The sequence below is a fragment of the Podarcis gaigeae genome (genome assembly GCF_964106915.1).
Source record: "Podarcis gaigeae genome assembly, chromosome: 4".
Classification (NCBI taxonomy): domain Eukaryota; kingdom Metazoa; phylum Chordata; class Lepidosauria; order Squamata; family Lacertidae; genus Podarcis; species Podarcis gaigeae.
In genome coordinates, this window is record NC_139677.1 from 77,818,633 (window position 1) to 77,841,526 (window position 22,894).

General features: G+C 44.0%; 1 protein-coding gene across 1 annotated transcript; it reads right to left on the minus strand.

Annotated features, from left to right (window-relative positions):
• Window positions 1-7,240: 7,240 nt before the first annotated feature.
• On the minus strand, window positions 7,241-18,193 carry ZP4 (zona pellucida glycoprotein 4). Its single transcript, XM_083736850.1, has 12 exons — window positions 18,005-18,193; window positions 15,768-15,883; window positions 15,346-15,445; window positions 14,807-14,962; window positions 14,128-14,315; window positions 12,363-12,460; window positions 11,997-12,124; window positions 10,631-10,820; window positions 10,413-10,551; window positions 8,973-9,051; window positions 8,148-8,261; window positions 7,241-7,423 (listed from the first exon to the last, which is right to left on the minus strand). The coding sequence occupies exons 1-12, from the start codon at window positions 18,174-18,176 to the stop codon at window positions 7,296-7,298; spliced, it is 1,608 nt and encodes a 535-aa protein (XP_083592976.1). The 5' UTR covers window positions 18,177-18,193; the 3' UTR covers window positions 7,241-7,295.
• Window positions 18,194-22,894: the final 4,701 nt, after the last annotated feature.

A 22,894-nucleotide genomic window follows, 5' to 3' on the forward strand; every position in this document is an offset into this window, starting at 1 on the left:
TCATGGGCCCAATGCAAGGGCACTACCATTCATCAGCCAATGACAAACAGACATGCATCCATTGTAATCACCCAAGCTTCTGCATGTATGTGGTAGAAATTCCATTAAAACAAGAATCTTCTACAAGATTCATTGGGCTAATTTGCAAGCCATTGCTATAGCTCTGTATGCACTAGTGTTCCAATTCAAGGACACTGCAGGGAGGGCCTATAGCACAGTGCTAGACCATCTGCTTTGCATGCAGAATGTCCCAGGTTCATTTCAAAGGACCAGGTGTGCAGCCTGGGAGTCATTTTGTACTCACAGCTGTCCATGAAGGTGTCCATGAAGGTCTCCATCTGGTACATCAGCTGAGACCCTACCTGCCCGCAGACTGTCTCACCAGAGTGGTGAATGTTCTGCCTCTGCAATACGCTCTACTGCAATACGCTCTACATGGGGCTACCTTTGAAGGTGACTTGGAAACTACATTTAATACAGAATGCAGCAGTGGGACTGGTGACTGGGAGTGTCTGCCGGGACCATATAACACCAGTCCTAAAGGATCTTCATTAGCTCCCAGTACATTTCCAAGCACAATTCAAAGTGTTGGTGCTGACCTTTAAAGCCCTAAATGGTCTCGGCCCAGTATACCTGAAGGAGCGTCTCCACCCATCGTTCAGCATGAACACTGAGGTCCTCCTCGGAGGGTCTTCTGGTGGTTCCTTTACTGTGAGAAGTGAAGTTACAGGACTCGTTTGGAGGTTTTCAAGCAGAGGTTGAAGAGTCATTTCCCATGTTGAGATTCCTGCATTGCAGGGGATTGGTCCAGATGACCCTTAGGGTCCCCTACAGCTCTACAATTATATGATTCTATGATGCCCTTTCCCAAAAATCTGACCCACCATGAGCTCCTTTTCTCTTCACTTCTCCCACTTCACTGCATTTCCAGTCCCCTCTTATTTTTCCTCATATACAGAATCACTTGTTCTGCAAAGCTTTTCCTAAACACAGCACCTTCACCACTATCTGTGTGCTCTGTTATGTGTTAATCATAGCCAACTCTAACTACACCAATGTTCTCTCTAGTTCTCAAATTATATGCCCTCGGGGAAGGACATGGTGTCATTTCATTCCTGATTAGAACAAAGTGCATATATAATTCCAAAATGGAATGCATGAGAGAAGCTTCAGCACTGGAAAAACTTTTGCATGTCCAAGCTTAATTCTCAAAGCACATGCGAGGAGGTAAATCAATTGCTTATAAGAACCTACCCAATCCCTTTTCATTCCCTCATTGCAACTTCTTCCTACCAGCTTGCCCAGCCACACTTTTGAATCCCATACAAACCTATTTACAACCAAGCTTTGAGCTTGCTCAGCATGGCATCTCTGTGGGAGATGCCTCAGTACGCCACCTCTCTGCTGATCATCTCTGCGCACCGTCTCCACACATTCCAGGAGCAACTTTAACTCATGGCTGGACTTCAAATCTAAGGCTCAGTGAAGGGTCTATGCCAATGATCCTACTTTCTAATAAAGATGGGAAATCAGTTGTCTTTTTCTTTGCTGCCAATCACATGCAAGCCAGGGCAGAATGGGAAGATCATGTTGGGCAAATTCATTTATTTCCTGTATACATGGGAAAGAGGAGGTGGGGATGAGGGGAGACTCAGCTGTGAATTTATTGACCCTCCCTTAAGAAGCTGTGGAGCAGTAAATTCCACCTTTATGGTGCCTGCTAATTAGACATTTATTTAACTTTGTTGCTTTTTTTAATGACTCGCTGCTGTTGTTTGAAGTTCGCTGTCTATTATTTGTAATAAAAACCTCTGTCACTTTTTCGCCTCATTATTCCCAACAAATAGTGCATTTCGCAGCCAAACCTCCCCCACTCCCCGCACCTCACAGACTATGGCTTCCAGAGTTTCAAAGACCAGCTGTTATCATTTTGTCGACAGAGCGCTTTTGAGAAACTTCTGTCGCGGACTCAGGCACAGCAGGGGCTGCTGAATAAAATATCAATCCCTCAAAAGGGAATTAAGGCAAAAGAGGAAAGCCGCCGGGAGAAGTAGGAGGCGAAGGAGGCGGCCAAAGCTGCAGTTCTCCTCCCACCCAGGAATTTTGCTGAGGGAGCCCTTAAGTGCGCTCCTGCACCAACTAGTCTTTCCCTCAAACTAAGTCCTGTGGCAGTCAGTGGGCTCTACTTCCGCGTGAACATTGTAGGATTACACCATCTAATTCTATAACTTATAAATTCTGGAGCCTTCAATACAGGTTTCTTAACCTCTCTGGCAGCAGCCTGAAGATTTTTCTGACTGCAGCTGCTGTTTCCTTTGGAGTCTTGTGTCCCCTTATTCCACCAAAGTGAAGCTTCAGCTGGCCATTAAAAGACTGCAAATGGGCAGAGGAGTGAACAAGCTGTTCTCTGAACCAAGTCAATTCTGCACAGCTGCCTAATGGCTAAGTCAATTAGCAGGTGAAGCTCTCCCTATCTGGAGGGCTTTTCTTCTGCTGGAACACAGTTCTGACACCTCTCAGATGGGGGCAATTTCTGATGATGATAGCGCTGCTTGTTTACAAAAACCACAGCACCCAAGTGGATGGCAAGAGCAAAGGAGTGAGGCATGCACAGCAGCAGTAGGAGGAGTGGGGCAGGGGGCCACTCCAGTTGCCTCATGAGACAGAGAGGCAACAGTCAAGGCTTGCCCCTTCGAGGGCATCTGCACAGCACAAACCATTTTTTTTAAAATAATAATCTTTATTAAATTTTTCAAAAGGTTACAAATAACAGAGCAGAAAAAGAAAGAAAAGAGGTAAGAAAAAAGTAAAAAGACCAGAGAAAAAAGAAAAAAAAACAAAAAAACCAAAAAAAGTTTCCACCTTTTAAACTCATTTTCCTTAACTTCTTTTCAAGACTTACCCATGCCTCCCCTTATTGTATTCCATCTTCAATTGTTTATTCAAGCAGGTTTTCCACTTAATATCCTAAAACATAGTTTATCTAAAATCACTTAACCCTAGTTTAATTAAGATAATTTTTTATAATAGAATTAAACTTTAGTTCATTGTTATACCTTAGCCATTTATTAAAATATATACCTTAGCCCTATATATATATATAGAAAAGAAGAAAAAAAAAGAAAAAAGAAAATAATATACCCTTCCTAAGGTTGCCACTATTTCCCCTCCACCGATTCCCCATTTTTATAATAATAATAATAATAAAACAAAAAACCCCATAATTTTTATACTCCTAAAACAAAAAACAAAGAACAGACCCCCTTCGGACTGTTAGGTCCCACCCTTCCCTCCCCGGTTTCCATCCCTAACCAAAATCCATTTGGTCCATCTTTTTAGCCTGGTGATCTTACGTCCAAGGCACGCAAGTCTCTCTCAGTCCCTTTCAGCCGGTTTCTTCGGAAGTCTCTCTTGCTTAACACCCAGGGTCGAAGATATTTTTTCTCGGTGCTGACCGTGATTCTTCCAATGAATCCTACTTGTTTACACGTGGTGCTCCAACACTGTTTCCAAAATCTGTATGTCCCAACTAGTCCGACTTTCACCTTGGTCAATTTAAGGTTCTTCTTAGCAGATCTCCAGTTCTCTTTTCTCTTCTGTATCATCTCAGCCGTCCCTTCTTTCAGCTCCTCCTGCTTGGCAGATATCTTCTCCTCCTCAATCTTTGGTTCTTTTTCTTGTCCAGCTGCCTGTGTTTTGAGCGACAAGTCTTTTTCCAATTCAGTTGGTATATCTTCAGATAACTTCGGGTTTGAGGGGCTCGTAGACAAAACAAGGCCTTTCTCATTCATCTCTAACAACTTTCCCACGAGAGAGATCAGCTTTTTCAAGTCAGCACGTATTTCCTGTATTCCCTGTTTTAGTTCCATTCTTGTAATGTCCAAGGATCCCCTCTAGAGGGATTCTGGTTACTTAATGTTCTTTTCCCCTCCGACCCAAAAGTCAAATTTGTTTGTAACAATCTTTCTTTGTTTTCAATATTTTGTAACGATATAACCGGTTAAAGTTTCAACTTTCAATTCTTCCAACTTTGACAGCTAGTTTGACAGCTGTCAAAGGTTTCTATAAATCCTCAGCAGGCTCTTGACTCGGGTTACTCCCGGGCTTGGGAAGAATGGTACTTAATTCAAATAAAGTAAACTCTAGTCCTCCAGCACATTAGCTTAGTCCTTTTAAATCCGTGGAATTTGTATCTTTATCCAATCCCGGCAGCTCTTCCCGCGACCTTAGTTGACAGGTCCTTGCTTTGAGCTGTTTACAATAGGGGGGAGACGGACTTCCTTTTTTTTCAGCTCCCCCGCTCGTGCCAAATCCAAAGCCAAATATATTGTAATCCAATTTTCAAATTACTCACGGGTTGTTGTTCTTGCTTTTAAGTCCAAATTTAATAGGAAGAAGTCAGCGCTGACCGAAGAATGGCTTGCGGCTTCGCTCGGCAGGGGAAGCGAAGGACTCACAGCACCACGCCTCTCCCTGGCACCCAATCCGTAGCCTTTAAAAAGGCTCCTTCACGAGTCGGGAGGGCGCTTATGGTGCCCGCTGAGTCACCATGTCCACGGGCTCCGTACCCGTGGTTTTTAAGGGTCCCCATGTCGCCGGCACGGCAAGACCCAACCCCCTGCTAAGCTCGGAGGGAATCCGCCATTAGCCAGTTGCGCCAACCCGGAAGTCCCTGCACAGCACAAACCAGACTGATGCTCGGAGGCTAGAAGATGAAGGCAGTGGTGGCCGGCTGCTGCCATGGTTGTGCACAATGTGGAGGATTTGTGCTGCGTAGCAGTGCGCAAGCATTGATGCTTTGCATGGTGAGTCACCCACAAAGAAACAAGGGTATAAAGCTGCCCAGAGTGGCTGGGGAAACTCAGCCAGATGGGCGGGGTATAAATAAATAATAATAATAATAATAATAATTATTATTATTATTATTATTATTATTATTATTAAAAAGCAGGATTTCAAGTCACAGTCTGGAAGAGTACATGCACACCTTTCTCCCCATTAATGAGCGAAGGCACTGAGTGGCAGAAACCATCTGGATATCCTTATAAGATGGTGTAGCCTAGCACCTTGTCATGCAATGTTGATTTCAAGATGCTGTCTGCATTGGCATCTGGGTTGGTGACTGAGACAGTTAGTTCCAGCACTTTTTTCTAGAAAAAAAGCACTGCCTATCAACATTACCTCATGTGCATGGATGATGGGAGTTGTAGTCCAGCAACATCTAAGAGAGCATCTCCTGACTATCTGCATACCAGGTTTCACCTGAATGATTTTTACCTTCAGGGCAGCTTGTAGAAGGTTAAAGACCTGTGGGTATAGGATGGTGTCTAAATTCAATAATTAATAAGAGCAAGCAACATTTAACACAGTGCCATGCATAAATGTAAGCTTAGATTATGAATATATTTTCTAATTCTCATTGTGTATCTCATTGGGCTTTAATATTCAGGCTGGGCTGGCTTGCCATTTTGAGCCAGGGAAGCCATAGCACTAGGATAGACCAGTAATGTATCTTAGAAAGTTTCCAAGCGCCACCCCAGTAAGTTCTGTGTGCCTCTTTTCAAATGACATTCATACTTAAATGATACCAAAATCAAATACTGAGCATGCCAATATTCTTTATTCCACATCTAAAGTAAAATCAATAATTACAAGACAAGACACAAGTATTTCTCCTAAACAGCCCTATGGGAGAAGTTACCACATAATACCTTCTACTGAGTTTCAGTTGAAGCATTGCAAGCTGGCTACTGGGCACCCAAAATTGGTACACTCACTAGTCTTATTAGAGGGAAGCTCTTCCATTTCTCCCTCTCTCAAAAAACAACTTTCTCCTTGATTTCTTTAAAACTAAAAGACAAAGAGCTGCTGAGTCCACAGAAGGCAGCTTCCCTACCTTCCTGCCCTTCCTAGACAGCCCAGCAGAGGCTTGCCATGGAGTTTTAAGGAAATGTGGGCACAAAGTAGCTGCAGAGCAGAGATTGTACGATCTATAGCTACAAACGCAAGCATCTGTCCATTTTGGTTCTCCTAGCTTCCCATTTCCCCCCCAATTCAGTTCTCTACATTTCTGCAGTAATGTGGGATTTTGTGTTGATTTCTCCCAATACATACGTTTTTGTAGGTATCTTTGATTAATATCAACATTCTTGCAATTTCCTGTAATACACTAATTTTTGCGAACATTTTTTCATTGGAGAATTTTGTCACAAAATCTGATAGTGTGAATTTGGAAGGGCGGCTGTGGTTCAGTTCTCATATTGTTATGGAAAGTGAAAATTTGATACCTTTAACAGAATCAAATCTCTCTTCTTTTCCCATTCACAGCAGACCAGAAGAATAGGACACAAACATGCCTTGGCCACCTTGAAAGTAAGGAAGTTCAAAGAAAATCTGCATCCCAGCACTTGAGTATTTCAAAATTTTATCCTTTGATCATTCTTTAAATAGAATTTCTTTTCTCATAAATTGCTGAATAATTCATTTTTTTAAAAAAGGGGGGATATTTTTTTATATACAATTTTAGCTACCAATACACTTTTTCAGTATATCCACCTACCTTCAATTTAACACATACCAGTAGAGTGCCTTGTCTAATTCCACTATTTGTACTTCACTGCGCTAGATCCAGAAGCAGTGCAATGAAACACATACAGTGGTACCTTGGTTCTCAAATTTAATCCATTCTGTAAGTCCGTTCCAAAACCAAAGCATTCATAAACCAAGGTATGCTTTCCCATGGAGAGTAATGCAAAATGGATTAATCCATTCCAGACTTTTACATAACACAGTCACAAAAACAAAACAAAAAGCCACAAAAAGAAAAGGCAAAATAAATAGCAAAAACAGACAGACCTCAGTGTAACACTCAAAATGGAAGCATGGCACTCAAAACAGAAGCTTAACACTGAAAACAGAGCACATTCGGCTTCCGAAAAAATTTACTTCCTTCCGGGTTTGCAGTGTTTGGGTTCCCAGTTGTTTGATAACTAAGGTACCAATGTACTTCATTTGATTTTGACAGTGTATGTTGGTAACTGTTTTAGCAGTTCCAACCTGAACCAAGCAATCATTGAGACGCAAGGCAAAACTTGACAAGTACCCCTGCCTTCTGGACATTGCTGCCCCCATGGTCAAGGTTCAGGGATGATGGGAGCTGTAGCTCAACATCATCAGGAAGGTTCCTTGTTGGCTAGCGCTGGTGTAGAGCTTCAATACAGGACAAGGCAAATAAAAGACATCATTCACCACTTCTTTATTTAAAACAAAAAACAAAACAAAAAACATCTCTCCATTCACATTTTGGTCCTTTTCGAGTATTTCCTTAATCCTACAAGAGAGAAAGCAACAAAAACAGCTCCTACTGCAACTACAAGGGCTCTCTCCCATTCTTTTGACAAGACTGGACTACTCCAATGGGAACCTGCAAGAGATAATTAATTAATTAACTGGCTAATTAATAACCACAGAACTCTAGTTTTCTTGTGATTCAGCGAAGTCCTCAACAGAGAGGTGTATGCAATACTTTTGTACATCAGCATTTTCACACGATCCACCTTGCCATATACCATTTGCCCACCACTGCCATATTTCTTCAGATTCTTCTTACAAGGCTACCTAAGGAGAAGCTGTTTTCCCACACATGCCAAGCATATGCCACAGAGGACCAGGGCGACCTCTGGGCCCATCTATATATATGTATTCCATGAAGCAGATTTCTTTAGGTACGTAGTGTAAGCTTGAACCATAAGCACATCCATGCAACTGAAAGGTTACTGCTCAGAAAAGGCTTAGAGGGCTTTTGTTCTTGCTCTTTATGACCAATATAGGAATTTAAAAAAAAACAACAACCCAAAATGCAGCAGTGTAGACAACCCTTAGCTTAAAATTTATGCATCCAAGCCAGTTATGAATTTGGCAGATTAGATCTATATTAGGAATAGTAAGTCTCCAACACACAAATACAGTTTCAAAGTCATGCCCATGAAAAGAATAGGACCCAATTCATCATGGTATTTCATGGCAACAGTCATTATCTCTCTCTCTCTCTCTCTCTCTCTCACACACACACACACACACAGACAGACAGACAGACAGACAGACACACAAAAATAGTATTCCCATCTCAATAGCTACTTCCCTCTCACCTTTCTGTTCAACATTGTCCTGTTCTTTCTCCATCTGGAAGTCTACAGGTCCTTCTGCCATCACTAGGCTCCTTGGAGTGTCCTGTAGGGCTTGGTTCTCAAGCGATCTCCTGGCTATTTGACAAGAGAAGTTAGCAGGCAAGTGATTAATACAGATGTTCCAGCTCTTGTGCTGATCATGTCTCCCCTTTCCTTTCAGCCTCAGGATTACCACTGCGGCACTCAAGGGAGCTTTGCATTGAAAGGCTGCGTTTGAGGCAGTCGCTAGGCTTTCTGGGAAGCCATAAGCATTCAGCACCTCATTCGGCTAGTTACTCCTGCAGAGCAGCACACTGCACTAGATGCATTTCCACATATTGTCAGATTTCATGCACAAAATTCCACATAAAGATCTGAATTGGCCTCCCACAGAAGAGTAATCTAGGGACGGCTGATGCATAAATCCTCCAGAGGCAACACTGCAAGTTTGTTTAGTTTTGCATCTGGCAGAAAGCGCCTTGAAAATTTGTACAGAACCGTCTATTCATCACAACATCTCTGCATCGGAGTGGAGAACCACAGGCTCCAGGGCCAAATGTGGTCATCAGACCTTTAAACTCTCCACAGACCACAGCCCCTCACTGTTTTTGCCTGGCTGGAATATGGAACTAGATCCTGCTTGCTGTTTGGGTCTTTTATTCTGCACCAACAGTTCCTAACTGGTTGCCACTGCTCAAGGGAAGTCACCTCTCTTTGTTACAAGAGGAAGAAATTCTTCTATATCCTCTTTTAGCAGTTTTGGAAGAGAAAAACAAAATGGCAGTTGAATAGCTGGGGAGCCATTACCTCTGATCCTAGGACAGTGAGCCATGCAGGATTCCACAGTAGATGGGACACAAGCAGCAGCGCTGCAGTGGAAGTAAACCTGGCAAAAGACAGTCAGACTCATTCACGCCTGTTAAAAGTACAAATCTAAGAGGGTTGTCCTATACACTGCCCACCTATACTCACACATCCTTTAACAGGCATACTGTGCATTCCAAGTCAATTGCCCCACCCAAATCTGGTGTTAACAGCATTTAACCAGACTTTGCTATGCTTAAACACAAGTAGATGGACCTTCATTGTGGAATGGTCCTGCATTAAGAAAACAAAATGACTTGTCCTGAAGGATCTGGGCTGGGACCCTAAAACCTCCTTCTGGCTCTCAGGACTCCTTCCTCTCAGGCCACATCCTTCACCAGCCCTACTCCATGCCCTCCCTGAAAGCTTTTGCTTGGCTCAAAACGTGCCCTGCAACTGTGTTAATGCTTCTTCTTTGCATAGATGGAGGATAGAGAGTTACGCTGTGGTTTTGCAAGGCTGGAATGCAGCCTATAGTATGAAGAGATAAAAGTCGCATTTGTTGCTCTAGTCCCCACTGGTATGCGGCCCTCAAGTGTTGCCCAGGAAGGCATGTCACCCTTACGCCAAATGCAACTCTCTACCTCTATTGCATACAGTAGAAGCAAAAACAGTCACATTGTGGAAGGTTGTGTGTCTGGACCCAGCTCCTTGGGACAAGCTTCTGCCCACAGCTGTGAAATCCTGCACAATGAATGTCTGTAAAACACCCTGCTGTTTAAGAAGTGCATACATAATAATTTTCTCTGGCTGCCCAAATGGTATATGCCTAAAGATGGGGAAAAAACAGTTCCAATGAAAGATGATTGGTAAATAAAACTGATGGAAATGGTGGGACCGGAAGAATAAGAGATCAAGGTGAGAGACTTCCTTTTAGTAGACTGGGGGAAATTTGTTGAATATATGAAGACCAATTGTATGTAATTTAAAACATTAGCAAGAATGACAAACATGAGCAGTAAGAAATAACTTAAAGGGAGTAAAAAGGTTAAATTTGTAAATAGGTTTGAATTGGTTATGCAGTAAGATTACGATATAATAGAACAAAGCACGGAGGGGAGTCAAAGAAAATGTAAACTGACTTTCTTTAGATTTAATTCTTGTTGTTGAAATATTGTAAGATGGAAAAATGGAAAAATAGCATTTAAAAAAACCCAATTTTCTCAACAATTCATGATAGATGGCTCACTCAGTAGAGTATCTCAAGGTCATGGATTCTGGAACCACGTGGGGCCAAAGGGGGTTGGGACTAGATTACCCTCATGATCCCCTTCCTACTCTACAATTCTATGTTTTCATGATTCCGTAATCTGATTCAGTAATCTATTCTCATGCATCACTCTTTCACAAGCTAGGACCCTGGTGAAACTGGGGAGCTCTTACTGGTCCAGTAAGTGCCTGCCGGGAAGCAGTGCTGAAAGTGCTGATGACAAAGCGTTGGTAGTGAGATGGAAATTGTAGCCCTGAAACTGCTCCCACGAGGATGAACCGAGTCTGGTAGTTGTCTCCTTCATATGGACACCTGTAAGAGAGGAAAACGCTGCATTATGTGAAATGCTCTTCAGTAGTCTCAAATTCCTAGCTTATCTTGGAGGTCTTGCCTGTTCATTAAGATGGGCCACTGAGGCCTCTGCAGGGGGTTAGTACTTGGTGTGGCCCAGCACTCATGAAGAACCAAGACAAGGTCTGGGTCTGTCCGCTGCAGGATCCGTACTTCCAAGTAAACCGAATCCTTCAGGAGCTTGACTACAGGATAGTCCCCATTAGCATAGTATTTGCTGTACTGTTGGTCTGCAGAATACAAATATTGCAAATGGTTACACACCACCGACTGAGAAGGATCACAACACCATCGCTTTAAAGGTTTTTATAAAGCTATGATATAGCTTTATGATGCAGCAAAATAGATATTTTTTATGAAGAAATGAATTGGCCATGGTTCACTGACTTGGTGGATGTTGTAGTTCAGGCTTCATCAACCTCAGCCCTCCAGATGTTTTTGGCCTACAACTCCCATGATCCCTAGCTAGCAGGACCAGTGGTCAGGGATGATGGGAATTGTAGTCTCAAAACATCTGGAGGGCCGTGGTTGAGGAAGCCTGTTGTAGTTCATTTGCAGGGCCCAAGGTACCCTACTCCTGCTTGTAGCCTCTTGTTGTGGCTGTCTTACAAAGATCTAGCAGCGTGCCCAATTAATCCCTCCTAATCATCAAAATGTGTTCATATCATGCGCAGCTTTCTATTGTCTTTTTCCTTGGAAAGTCAGTAGACACAGTAATCACATTGCACCATACACAATGCTTAGCAGGAAGTTTGCTGTTCTCGTGAAGTTAAAAGGTAAAGGTAAAGGTACCCCTGCCCGTACGGGCCAGTCTTGACAGACTCTGGGGTTGTGCGCCCATCTCACTTAAGAGGCCAGGGGCCAGCGCTGTCCGGAGACACTTCCAGGTCACGTGGCCAGCGTGACATCGCTGCTCTGGCGAGCCAGAGCCGCACACGGAAACGCCGTTTACCTTCCCGCTGGTAAGCGGTCCCTATTTATCTACTTGCACCCGGAGGTGCTTTCGAACTGCTAGGTTGGCAGGCGCTGGGACCGAGCAGCGGGAGCGCACCCCGCCGCAGGGATTCGAACCGCCGACCTTTCAATCGGCAAGTCCAAGGCGCTGAGGCTTTAACCCACAGCGCCACCTGCGTCCCACAGCGCCACCTGCGTCCCACAGCGCCACCTGCGTCGTGAAGTTACTTCCCCATAAATCCCTTTGTTCCAGTTCAGTCTTCGGGGAAAGTTTGAAGATTGAGTTTTAGGCTTCCAAGCTTTGTTCAGACTACTGCAGAGGGATGCAGACAGCTACTAAACAGCCGATTCTTTACAATACATGCAAGCAAGAAGTACACGAAGTGGAGAATAGAGGTGTCAGAAATTATGACAGCCATAGATTTTCCTCTCATTGACATGATGACACTTACTAGTAGCAATTCTAAGCTCGAGGCTGAGTGGGCCAAACTGAGTGATTGACGGTGGAGGCGGAAGGGTGAAGACTTGTACCATAAGGGGGAGGAAGCTCCCTGTTGAATACCTGCAGCTGACATGCAGTCTAGTGAAGAGCAAAGATAAAGAAGTTAGGTATTGGGGAAGAGTCGTAGCTTGGTAGTAGAGCATCTGGCTTTGCAATCAGAAGGCTCCCGATTCAATCCAGGGAAGGACCTATCTCAAAACTTGAGAGCTGCTACCAGGCAATGCAGACAATAATGTGCTCGATAGACCAATAGCCTTAACACTGTAGTTTCCTGTGTGCCCAGATGCCATTATGTGTGAGTGCCATTTACGATTACCTGAAGGTGCTATCTTGCATGAGTGATCCAGTGTTCCAGTTTTTGACATCATGGTGTGCTACCAGCTCATTTGCATATATGCCCTGATCGCCTGCTCCCTGTTTTTAAACATTAAAGATTAGTTGGGATTAATCCAGTTTATTTGCCCTGCAATCCTGCACCCAGAGAAGAATGAAGGAAACCTAAGAAGAGTCAAACATTTCTGAACCATAAAGTGCACTCTTGATAATACCTGTAAATTTAGAGGGGTTGCATCAATTGCTCACTTTCTCTGGCCTTAAGAAATTCAGAGCTTCCTTGTGGATGGGAGGTTGCCTGCTCTTGATGACGTTACAGTCCTTCTGAAGGAGCCTATACAGATTGGGCTCAGGTGGCCTTGGTGGCACAGAGTCCTTCCATCAGCTTTGGCTGGGGGCCCAGCTGTGCCCCTATCTGGGTAGGGATAGTCTAGCTTCTGATGTCTATGCCCCGGTAACCTTTTGGTTAGATTACTGTGATGTGTTATACCTAGGGCTGCCTCTCAAGACGGTTTGGAAACTTCAGCAGCTAGTGCAGAATTCAGTGGCCAGGTTGCTCACCAGAGAAGACTGTCTGAGCATATTGCACTGATCCCGGCTCAATTGTACTGGCAGCCAATGTATTTGTGGGTCCAATTCAAAGTGTTGATTTTGACCTAGAAAGCTTTAAAAATGGTTCAGGACCATGGTACCTCAAGGATCACCTCTGCCCATATGAACCAATTTGGTCATCTAGCAGATTACTTTCCTCAGTAAAAAGGTAAAGGTAAAGGGACCCCTGACCATTAGGTCCAGTCGTGGCCGACTCTGGGGTTGCGGCGCTCATCTCGCTTTATTGGCCGAGGGAGCCAGCATACAGCTTCCGGGTCATGTGCCCAGCATGACTAAGCTGCTTCTGGCAAACCAGAGCAGCACACGGAAACGCCGTTTACCTTTCTGCTGGAGCGGTACCTATTTGTCTTCTTGCACTTTGACATGCTTTCGAACTGCTAGGTTGGCAGGAGCAGGGACCAAGCAAAGGGAACTCGCCCTGTTGCAGGGATTTGAACCACCGACCTTTGGCAAGCCCTAGGCTCTGTGGTTTAACCCACAGCGCCACCCGCATCCTACTTTCCTCAGTACCTTGCCCAGTTCCTGTCTCCCCTAACCCCTGTACATTTTCAGATCAGAGGGCGTATGCATGGATTTACAAGGACTTTATTAACACAGTCCATAGTAGCCTATGCTTTTCTGTGCATCTCTTCCCACTATGCCTGGGGATTTCAGCTATGGAATGGCCATGCAAGAGGCTCCTTTTGTTGACCCCAGACTTACCTAAAACCAGAATATTTCATCCAGGTATAATAGTGTGGTGCAGTCAAAGAGAAGGGTCAGTAGTGACTTTGCACACAGAGGGTCCCAGGTTCAATCCCCTGCATCTCCAGGTAGGGCTGGGAATGTCCCCAACCTGAAACCTTGGAGAGTTGCTGCCTGTCCATGTAAATGATACTGAGCTACAAAAGTGCCAACGTAGCCCCGCAACTATGGGTGCCCGGGGCTGTGGGTGCCATGCAGCGTGCACCAAAATTTGTGGGTGCCCAGCCCCTTCATGGGGAATTCTTTGGGTGCTCGGGCACCCAGGGCCCAAGCGAGTTGGCACCTATGCTGAGCTGGATGGCCCAATGGTCTGATGCAGTGTAAGTGTGTTTGCAAGCTGGTTGCTTAAATCAGGAGCTTTCAAGGCAGGTGGTTTTGTATTGGATTCCTACCAGAAAAGTAGTTCCGCAGGAAGAGAGTGGGAATTTGTAGAGGACAAAGGCACCGTTCTTTGTCACAGGAACACAACCACTGCCATATCCACTGACAAGATGCACAGAGTCCAGAATTAATGATGGCAGAGTCACATCCCTGGACACTGCAATTGAGAAGTAGCCATCTGGAGTGCAGTGTGTAGTCACTGAAAAATGAAAGCCAAAAGCATTAGCATGGAATTCCACCACAGACTTCTCATGGTTTCTAGAATTAACCATCCTTCCTTTTGTTGCCACCTGGCTCCATATGGAAGGCAACCATTTCAGCCATAGGAGATACCACGGCCACAGTAAAGAAAACATCCAATTCCAGCAAATTCCAAGGTGCACCTTTTAAAATGTGGATTTAAAAAAAAAAAATGCTTACCACATAACTAGATTTCCTTGAGCCTGCTTCACTTCTATGGTTCTTCCCCTTCTCTCCATATAAGCAAGGGAGAAGAGTTGCTTAATTAGACATTGCCTTGCAAAATATGGATTTGTGCAGCTAGGATGAAAGTTGTTTAGACTGGAAATTCAGTTTCCCTTAACTTCTCTGGAACGAAGTGTTTTGTTCTCAAACCAGAACCTCAAAATATGCCTAAAGTACACTTCTAGTGCAGGTGTCTTTTTTTTTTTAAAAGAATGCCCTGCCTACCTGTATTGCCATAGTAACAAGGAACACGATGATCTTCAGTGGTATAACAGCAGCCTCTCTCTTCACATTCTCCCTGGGACACAGGTTGAGTGGCACAGGGAAGGCGGTCTTGTCTCTGCACTCCCTGGCATACGCTGCTGCTTGGAACATCTAAAGCTGAAGGCCAGAGTGTTAGGGTTTGTTGTTACATCATCCCACTCATCCTAGGAACACATTTCTGCTGTTGTTGAAGTACTGCCCTTAGCCTATCATACACTATTGCAAATATGGTAGTCAGCATTCTGGAACTCTCCAAATCCACATTTAGAACAATCATGGGAGGGATTTATGGTGGATGAAAAGCCCTATTTCCCTCCCTTACAAGACACAACGGAATTTATCATAACCTGCAATTCTGTATTGACACAGGGTGCCCTCTTCCCCTTTCTCACCTGATGTCCTATTCTCAACCAATAATGGACTTTACCTTTGCTTTTTTCTGCCAGGTAATTTGGGGTGACATTTAGATTCTACAAGTTTAGATTCCAAAGTTGCAATACCTGGCAAATGGGTTGGGCATTTCAGGTCCTCTTCATAAAGAAGCACTTTGCTAACCGCTTCCAGTCCTTCAATCCTGAGAGTCATTAAGAAGTAGCTGTTCTGTATTAACAGACAAGGCAAGGCATGTTTGGAGATTTCCACTAATTGAACTAAGACAGAGATTACTCCCATAACTTGTACGCTTATTAGAAGACAACTGTTTTCTACTATGCAATTATAAAAGCCCATTCCTCACGATTCATGATGCAAGAGACTGTTGAGGAATTCATGAGTAACCTGGTATGAGGATCCTTCATACATCCACCCAATTCATGTAACTTATTTCAGTGACTCACAACTGATCCTAGTGTGACTGGAAATATTTGTCTATATGGTCCTTTATAGCAAGCCTCTATGTCCCAGCAAAGGGTCAAGTTACTACCTTTTTGATAAAGAAACATCCAGTATAAGGAACAATGACCACTGTAGAGCCTTCTGGTTTCTGAGAGATGGAGACACAAGCAGATCTGTCAAGAGGATGGGACTGGCCTTCTGAATCTAGGAAAGAAATTGGTGCCCTCTTTGAGATCTATCCATACAATGTCTTCATGCCAGGGGTCAAAGCTCTCACCCTTACATTGATTATTCTCAAACGGTTTGGCTCTAGTCAGTACAATACTTTTTAATCAGTCATGCCCTACAGTCTTCAATCTTTCTCTGATGTGTACAAATATATTTTTTCCTTATTACCTAGCATACTGATCTGTTGTTGAAATATAAATCTCAACCCAGTCAAAACCAGCTTCTTCAGTGAAACTGCAGATTAATTCTACTTCTCTATTCCTTACAGTATCGGTAGGCTGGTCTGAAGCCAAGGTAAGATTATCACCCCATTATTCCAACTCTGGTGTCCCCAGATTGTATGATACAGACCAATCGCCATCAAAACCTGTTAGCAAAGCCAACACAGCTCCTGATAACAAAAATGTAGGCATCAAGCAGTCCTTCATTTCCAACATATAAGGATCAGGTACACACTACATTTTAGTTTGTAAGGTAAAGGTAAAGGGACCCCTGACTATTAGGTCCAATCGTGGCCAACTCTGGGGCTGTGGCACTCATCTTGCTTTATTGGCCGAAGGAGCCGGTGTACAGCTTCCGGGTCATGTGGCCAGCATGACTAAGCCGCTTCTGGCGAACCAGAGCAGCGCACGGAAACAGTGTTTACCTTCCCGGTGGAGTGGTACCTATTTATCTACTTGCACTTTGACATGCTTTCGAACTGCTAGGTTGGCAGGATCAGGGACCAAGCAACGGGAGCTCACCCCGTCACAGGGATTTGAACTGCCGACCTTCTGATCGGCAAGTCCTAGGCTCTGTGGTTTAACCCACAGCGCCACCCGCATACACATTCAAGTTTGTAGAGCTTCCTAATTTTTATTATGATGGCTTTCCTTCACAGGCTCATGATTTCTGGCGAACCAGAGCAGCGCACGGAAACAGTGTTTACCTTCCCGGTGGAGTGGTACCTATTTATCTACTTGCACTTTGACATGCTTTCGAACTGCTAGGTTGGCAGGATCAGGGACCAAGCAACGGGAGCTCACCCCGTCACAGGGATTTGAACTGCCGACCTTCTGATCGGCAAGTCCTAGGCTCTGTGGTTTAACCCACAGCGCCACCCGCATACACATTCAAGTTTGTAGAGCTTCCTAATTTTTATTATGATGGCTTTCCTTCACAGGCTCATGATTTCCTTGCCCTTCCAGTGTTATAGATAGAATGGCAGCTGCTTCACAAACCCAGGATGCTCTCTGCTTCTTTAACAACCAAATGCAGAAACTTGAGTGGATCATTTACCACCATTGCCTTCCCCCACCCCAAAAAATGTAGCAGTGGGGTGATAGGGAACCTCTCTCATGTTGAATCACTGCCTGGGTTAACGCTTCAGAGCTTCAGTCAGGAGGAAAACTGACCAAGTAGTGCATTTCTCTAAAGCCTATGTAACTGTACTTGTATCAAGGCCTCCCAGCTCTTTGACACCATCTGCTAAGACACTCTAGCTTTTACAAGCACAGTTTCCCCTCCATAGTCCTATGACCCACTGAATCACCACGATGGTTTAAACACGAAGCTCTGATTATTGTACTAAAGGCAGGCAGGTTCGTATTCTTCACATAAGAAAAGGGTCTGCTTGAACAGCAACCCTGTAACTAAGGACAAATTCATAAAAGCAGATACAGTATAAAGAGTCGCTCTGCAGCTGTTTTTTCCCCACTGGGAGTTGGAATTTCCTCTTGCAACGCAAAGCCTAAATTAATGCAAGGACAGCAGCCATTTGAGGAACCACTAGCAGCACCCAATAGCTTTAATATCAGGTCAGTGTGAGCTGCACCTGTAAACAGGCCTTGATTGGTGTAGCAGCCAGCTGGGTGTCCTCTGCTTGGTTGTCCAAAAGAAGTATGGTTTAGAGAGGAAAAGGGAGAACAGAGGCCCATAGCCAACCTTCCCAATCCCACACCAGTCTGCTAGAGACACTCAGTCTAGTCAGAGGGAATTGCAGAGGGAAAGGGTATAATTCACAATACACCAGAAAATATAAAGCTTCTGTCTGAAATGCTGGGGCCAAATCCCCCAAAAATCTCCTTTAAAAAGCACCTTTGATAAGAATCTGCTTACCTCGAACAGTAAGAAAGTGAATTATCTCTGAATGGTTTGCAGGTAAGGTGAAGTACAAGCTGTCCGTTCCACAAGACAGTGTTCTTCTGCTCCACAATCTTGGCAAATCTTTAAAGCTACTAGGAGCACCCAGAACAAGAGACACGGACAAACAAATAATCCAGAAAAGCATTGTGCCCGAAGGAGCCCAAAGCCATTTTACTACTGTCATCTTGTCTTAACAATAGTGACCACGCCTCCCAAAAGTCTTCATATATAGGCTTAACTAAACTGTGATTGGACAGAAGAAAGGAAGGGGTGCGGTTTCTTCAGGCCAGGTAGAACCACAACGTAATGGAGACATACCTGCATTATAGCCAGCAGATGGCAGTAATAGGGTCTCTTCTAACGGCTTGCAATGCTATGATAATGCCTAGAGGAGGAGGAGGAAGAAGAGCATCCTATTGGGAAGAACGGAATGAAATCAATGTACATCTTTCCACTGCCCTCCTGTCTACATTCCAGAAGCACCTGCTCCATATCTATCCAGCTTTATTTCTTCTGAAATTAGATTTCTAAATCTATCTATATTTGCCAATGCAAAATAAACAAATTTCGAAATGGCAATAAAAAAGACAGCATCTGAAAATCTCTTCTGTTCTTTTACTGGGTCAGAACAATAATAAATTGTATGTGCGGGTGAAAAACAAAAGATGTAGATGAATGGAAGGAGGAGGCAAAAGACTTGGTTTGCACAAAAGCCAGCGGTCTCTGTTGCCAGCTCAGGCAGGGCTGAACAATGTAGCCGCCTGCTTGGTAAATGATGCAAATGATTTCTATAACTGTGAGGCACATTCTTCAGCATGCTATGTTTTTCAATGTATTCTGCAGTTTTCTGATCTTTTCTTGGAAGACTCATTTCATAGTGCATCTATAGAAGCAATAAGGAAAAGAATCAGAGACGGAAAATGACTGCAACTTGCAATTGAACCCTCTCCAGAGATAGGCATGCTGACTTGGAGGCAACTACCACTTGTATAGGATTGGGCTGTCAGGCTGCAATCCAAAAGAACTTATTTGGGAGTAAGGCCCATTGAAATCAATGGGATTTACTTCTGAGTAAACATGTATAAGTTCACCTTGCACTGGGTGTCCAAACCACCAAGGGAGGATAGATGGCCCTTAACAAGTAATTTGTAGAAAGTTAGACATCAAACACGTTTTGTTTTTCCTGTCGTTGCTGCTTTGTAGCAAGAGAAATTGCATTTTTAACATGTTAAAGACAAATAAGTGTCTATCAGGAAACATGATGGCAAGGGAATGCTCTCTTTCCCAAAGAACCAGAAGCAGCTGCCACAGAGGATCCATGGCTCTAACAGCTGAAAGTGCCCAAAGTATTGGATTTGCATGGAAAAGATCTAAGTGAGGAACCAGAGGCTCCCAAAATTTTGCTTAATTACAACTGCCATCAACCCTACCAAAGCATAGCTAAAGGCCAGGAGCGATGGAAATTGTAGTTCACCAACATCTGGGGAGCCAAATGTTTGCCATGCCTGAACTAAGTTCATCTCTCTGCTCAGTTAAGCAGATCACACTGTGCAGTCTTGTGCTAAGCACTCACTGTCAAGGATGTGGGTGGCGCTGTGGTCTAAACCACCAAGCCTCTTGAGCTTGCCAATCAGAAACTTGGCAGTTCGAATCTCCGTGACAGAGTGAGCTCGCGTCGCTCTGTCCCAGCTCCTGCCAACCTAGCAATTTGAAAGCATACCTGTGCAAGTAGATAAATAGGTACCGCTGCTGTGGGAAGGTAAACGGCGTTTCCATGCACTCTGGCTTCTGTCATGGTGTTCCATTGAGCCAGAAGTGGTTTAGTCATGCTGGCCACAAGACCTGGAAAGCTGTGGACAAACGGTGGCTCTCTCAGCCTGAAAGCGAGATGAGCGCCGCAACCCCATAGTTGCCTTTGACTAGACTTAACCGTCCAGGGTTCCTTTACTTTTAAAATCTTACCTAAGCACACACTACCTTACAATCTAACCCACAAACTTTTTAATACATGTATACGATCAGAGATTATTCAAACTGCAGGGTTGCCAATGGACCAAAGCAGGGTTTCCAAACTTGAGTCTCCAGCTGTTTTTGGACTACAACTCCCATCATCCCTAGCTAGCAGGACCAGTGGTCAGGGATGATGGGAACTGTAGTCCAAAAGCAGCTGGAGACCAAAGTTTTGGGAACTCTGGACCAAAGAAAGCAACCTGACTGTTCCTGTGTCTTTACCAGTAGCTTGATGTGAAGAAACCGGCAGACACAACTTTTCACAGCCAGGAGATTCACATTATTACCTACTAATGTAAGCACATCAAGACAAATGCAGCAGAAAGGGCTGTTGAAAAGTCTGTCCAAAGCAAATCCCTATTTAGTTTACAAAGGTGGGAAATTCAGAAGGTTGCCACTTTTTATGGGCAGAAGCATTCTGCATCAACTGGAATATACGCAGCATTCACCAGAATTTCTGCCATGGAGATGCCGTGTTTGGTGGACTCTACACACATATAAAAAGCACTGTGAAAATGCTTTTTAATTTTTTTTTGAAAAATGCATTGAATTTTGCATAGCTCACTGTTGCCATCTTGTGTCACATTTGTATATTGCACTTTACAACACATTTAAAATGTTTTATTTGCAGCTGTGTAGCTGAGTCCTTCGTTAAACCTTCTGCTGATCAATCCTGCTGTGCATAAAGCCTCTGTTTGTGAGCAGGTGTCAACACTAGAAAGTCAGGCTCTGTTTTTACAGACCAATCTTATTCTTCCCCCTCCATTTCTATAATGATAGATAGATAGATGATAGATAGATAGATGATAGATAGATAGATAGATAGATTGATTGATAGATGATAGATATAGATGATAGATAGATAGATAGATAGATAGATAGATAGATAGATAGATAGATAGACAGATGACAGACAGACAGATTAAAAACCCTGAAAATTAAACAAAATTGATTTCAATGGAATTCTGAGCAGGGAAACACAAGATCACAGCTTTTGCATTTAGGAAAGGAGGTGGACCTTCAATGAACAGAAATGCAATGCAGCTCCCATGTGTGTTCTGTAATACTTGTATAAATGACTGGCTTTCCTATTGTGCAAAGGAAACAAGGCATGCAGGAAGGGGACCAGGCCACCAAAAACCAAGAAACCATTTCATGCACTGTACTGCACTCATATGTCTTTATGACACCCCCCCCCCAAAAAAAGGGAGTAAGATCCAGGAACCCATGCTAAACCGCATTTGATGCCCTCCCCAGCCCCAGTGTTTCAAGCAGTCAATCAGGCAAGGAAACAGATGCAGGCAGGGGTGCCAGCTTGAATAAAATATTGGGGTGGCAAGGTAAGACCCACCCTGAATAATCAATCACATGATGCAGTGTGTGTGTGTGTGTGTGTGTGTGTGTGTGTGTGTGTACTCTCTCTCTCTCTCTCTCTCTATATATATATATATATGAATGGCAATGCCCATTAACTTTGGGGAGAGGCTCCCTCTAATATTTTAGGAGGGGGGAGGCGAGGGGACCTCAGCCCATAGGACTTGGTTCCTCTGTATGAAGGGAAAGGTGCAGTGAAAACATCCAGGAAAGAAAGAGTGCAGTGCTGAGCAGAGCCGGTGGAGAGGAGAGGTGAATGGCATAGCTGGCCACCTTCATTATGTCCAAGGTAGACATGTGCAGTTGACCAATTAATTGAGCAAAGTGAATTCCTCCTGGAATTGGGATTAAATTGGGGGGGGGGGAGTAATTAGTCCTTGGTGGGGAATGGAAGACAGGGATTCAAAGATAGTTTGGGTTTGCATTAATACACACACACACATCCCCCAAAAAGCTCATGTTTACTCATCTTCCTCTGCACTGTGAAAGGAGAGCAGCACATATCCTGGCTCTCTCTGATCATGTAAAATTCATCATTTTCCTCTTCATTTTTAGTGTGTGGGCTCCAAGGGAAAGCAATAAAATTGCACATTTCTCTGGCACTGAGGCTGCTGAACATTGCAGTCATTAGCATACTAGCTACAAAAAAAAAAAAGATGAAAACAGGGTAACTGCGGAAAGCTGTGGACATCACCAGTGACCTTCTGCCAAAGTAGCTCCACCCCAAAAATCCTACTTGAAGTCTTCTATTAATTTTATGGCCAAAAGTAATTTTCTCTCAAACATCCTCTGCAGAAACAATCTTCTTCCCTGTTTGTTTTGTTTTTGTAAGATTGTTTGCTTATGTTCAATTAAAGGGGGAGGGGAACCTGTGGTGGGGACTTTTTAATGCTTTATCTGATCCCTAATAGTATCCATCTGTCTTGAGAGACAATGGAGAGCCCCTCCAGGGGTGAAGTCAAATCAATGTATTATGAGCACCTCCCTGGAGTGCAAGCCTGGGCAGTATGTATGGAGGTCCTAGTCTGCTCAGATGACAAGACTCTCTCAGCCTTGCCAATGTGGTCCAATGGAAAGTAGAGCAAAACGTTTGGCACCAGCTTGGATAAAAGAGCAGCCAGTAGGAAGCCTACAAGGCCCCATCCAACCATCTTAGAGACTCCACTCCAGATTTGTGTTGGGTTTACTCCTTAGCCTTTTCTTCTCCTGAATATATCCTACAAGGCAGCAAAGGTTTGAGTTTTCCTTTTCCTAGATGGGCTACCTTCCCAGGTTGACGAGTGCCATCTGCCCCTCACTTTCCTCTACAGCATGTGCAGAAAATGCCTTCTTGACCATTGGACTCCCTCTTGAACTTGTCTGCTCAGTCGGGGGGAGCCTGTCTTTGAATGCAGGGGAAGTCCCTAACTCACTGAGGGTTTGAGACCCATCACTACCCTCACCTGGTTTAGCAGGCCAGTTGAAGTCATTTCCCTGGGT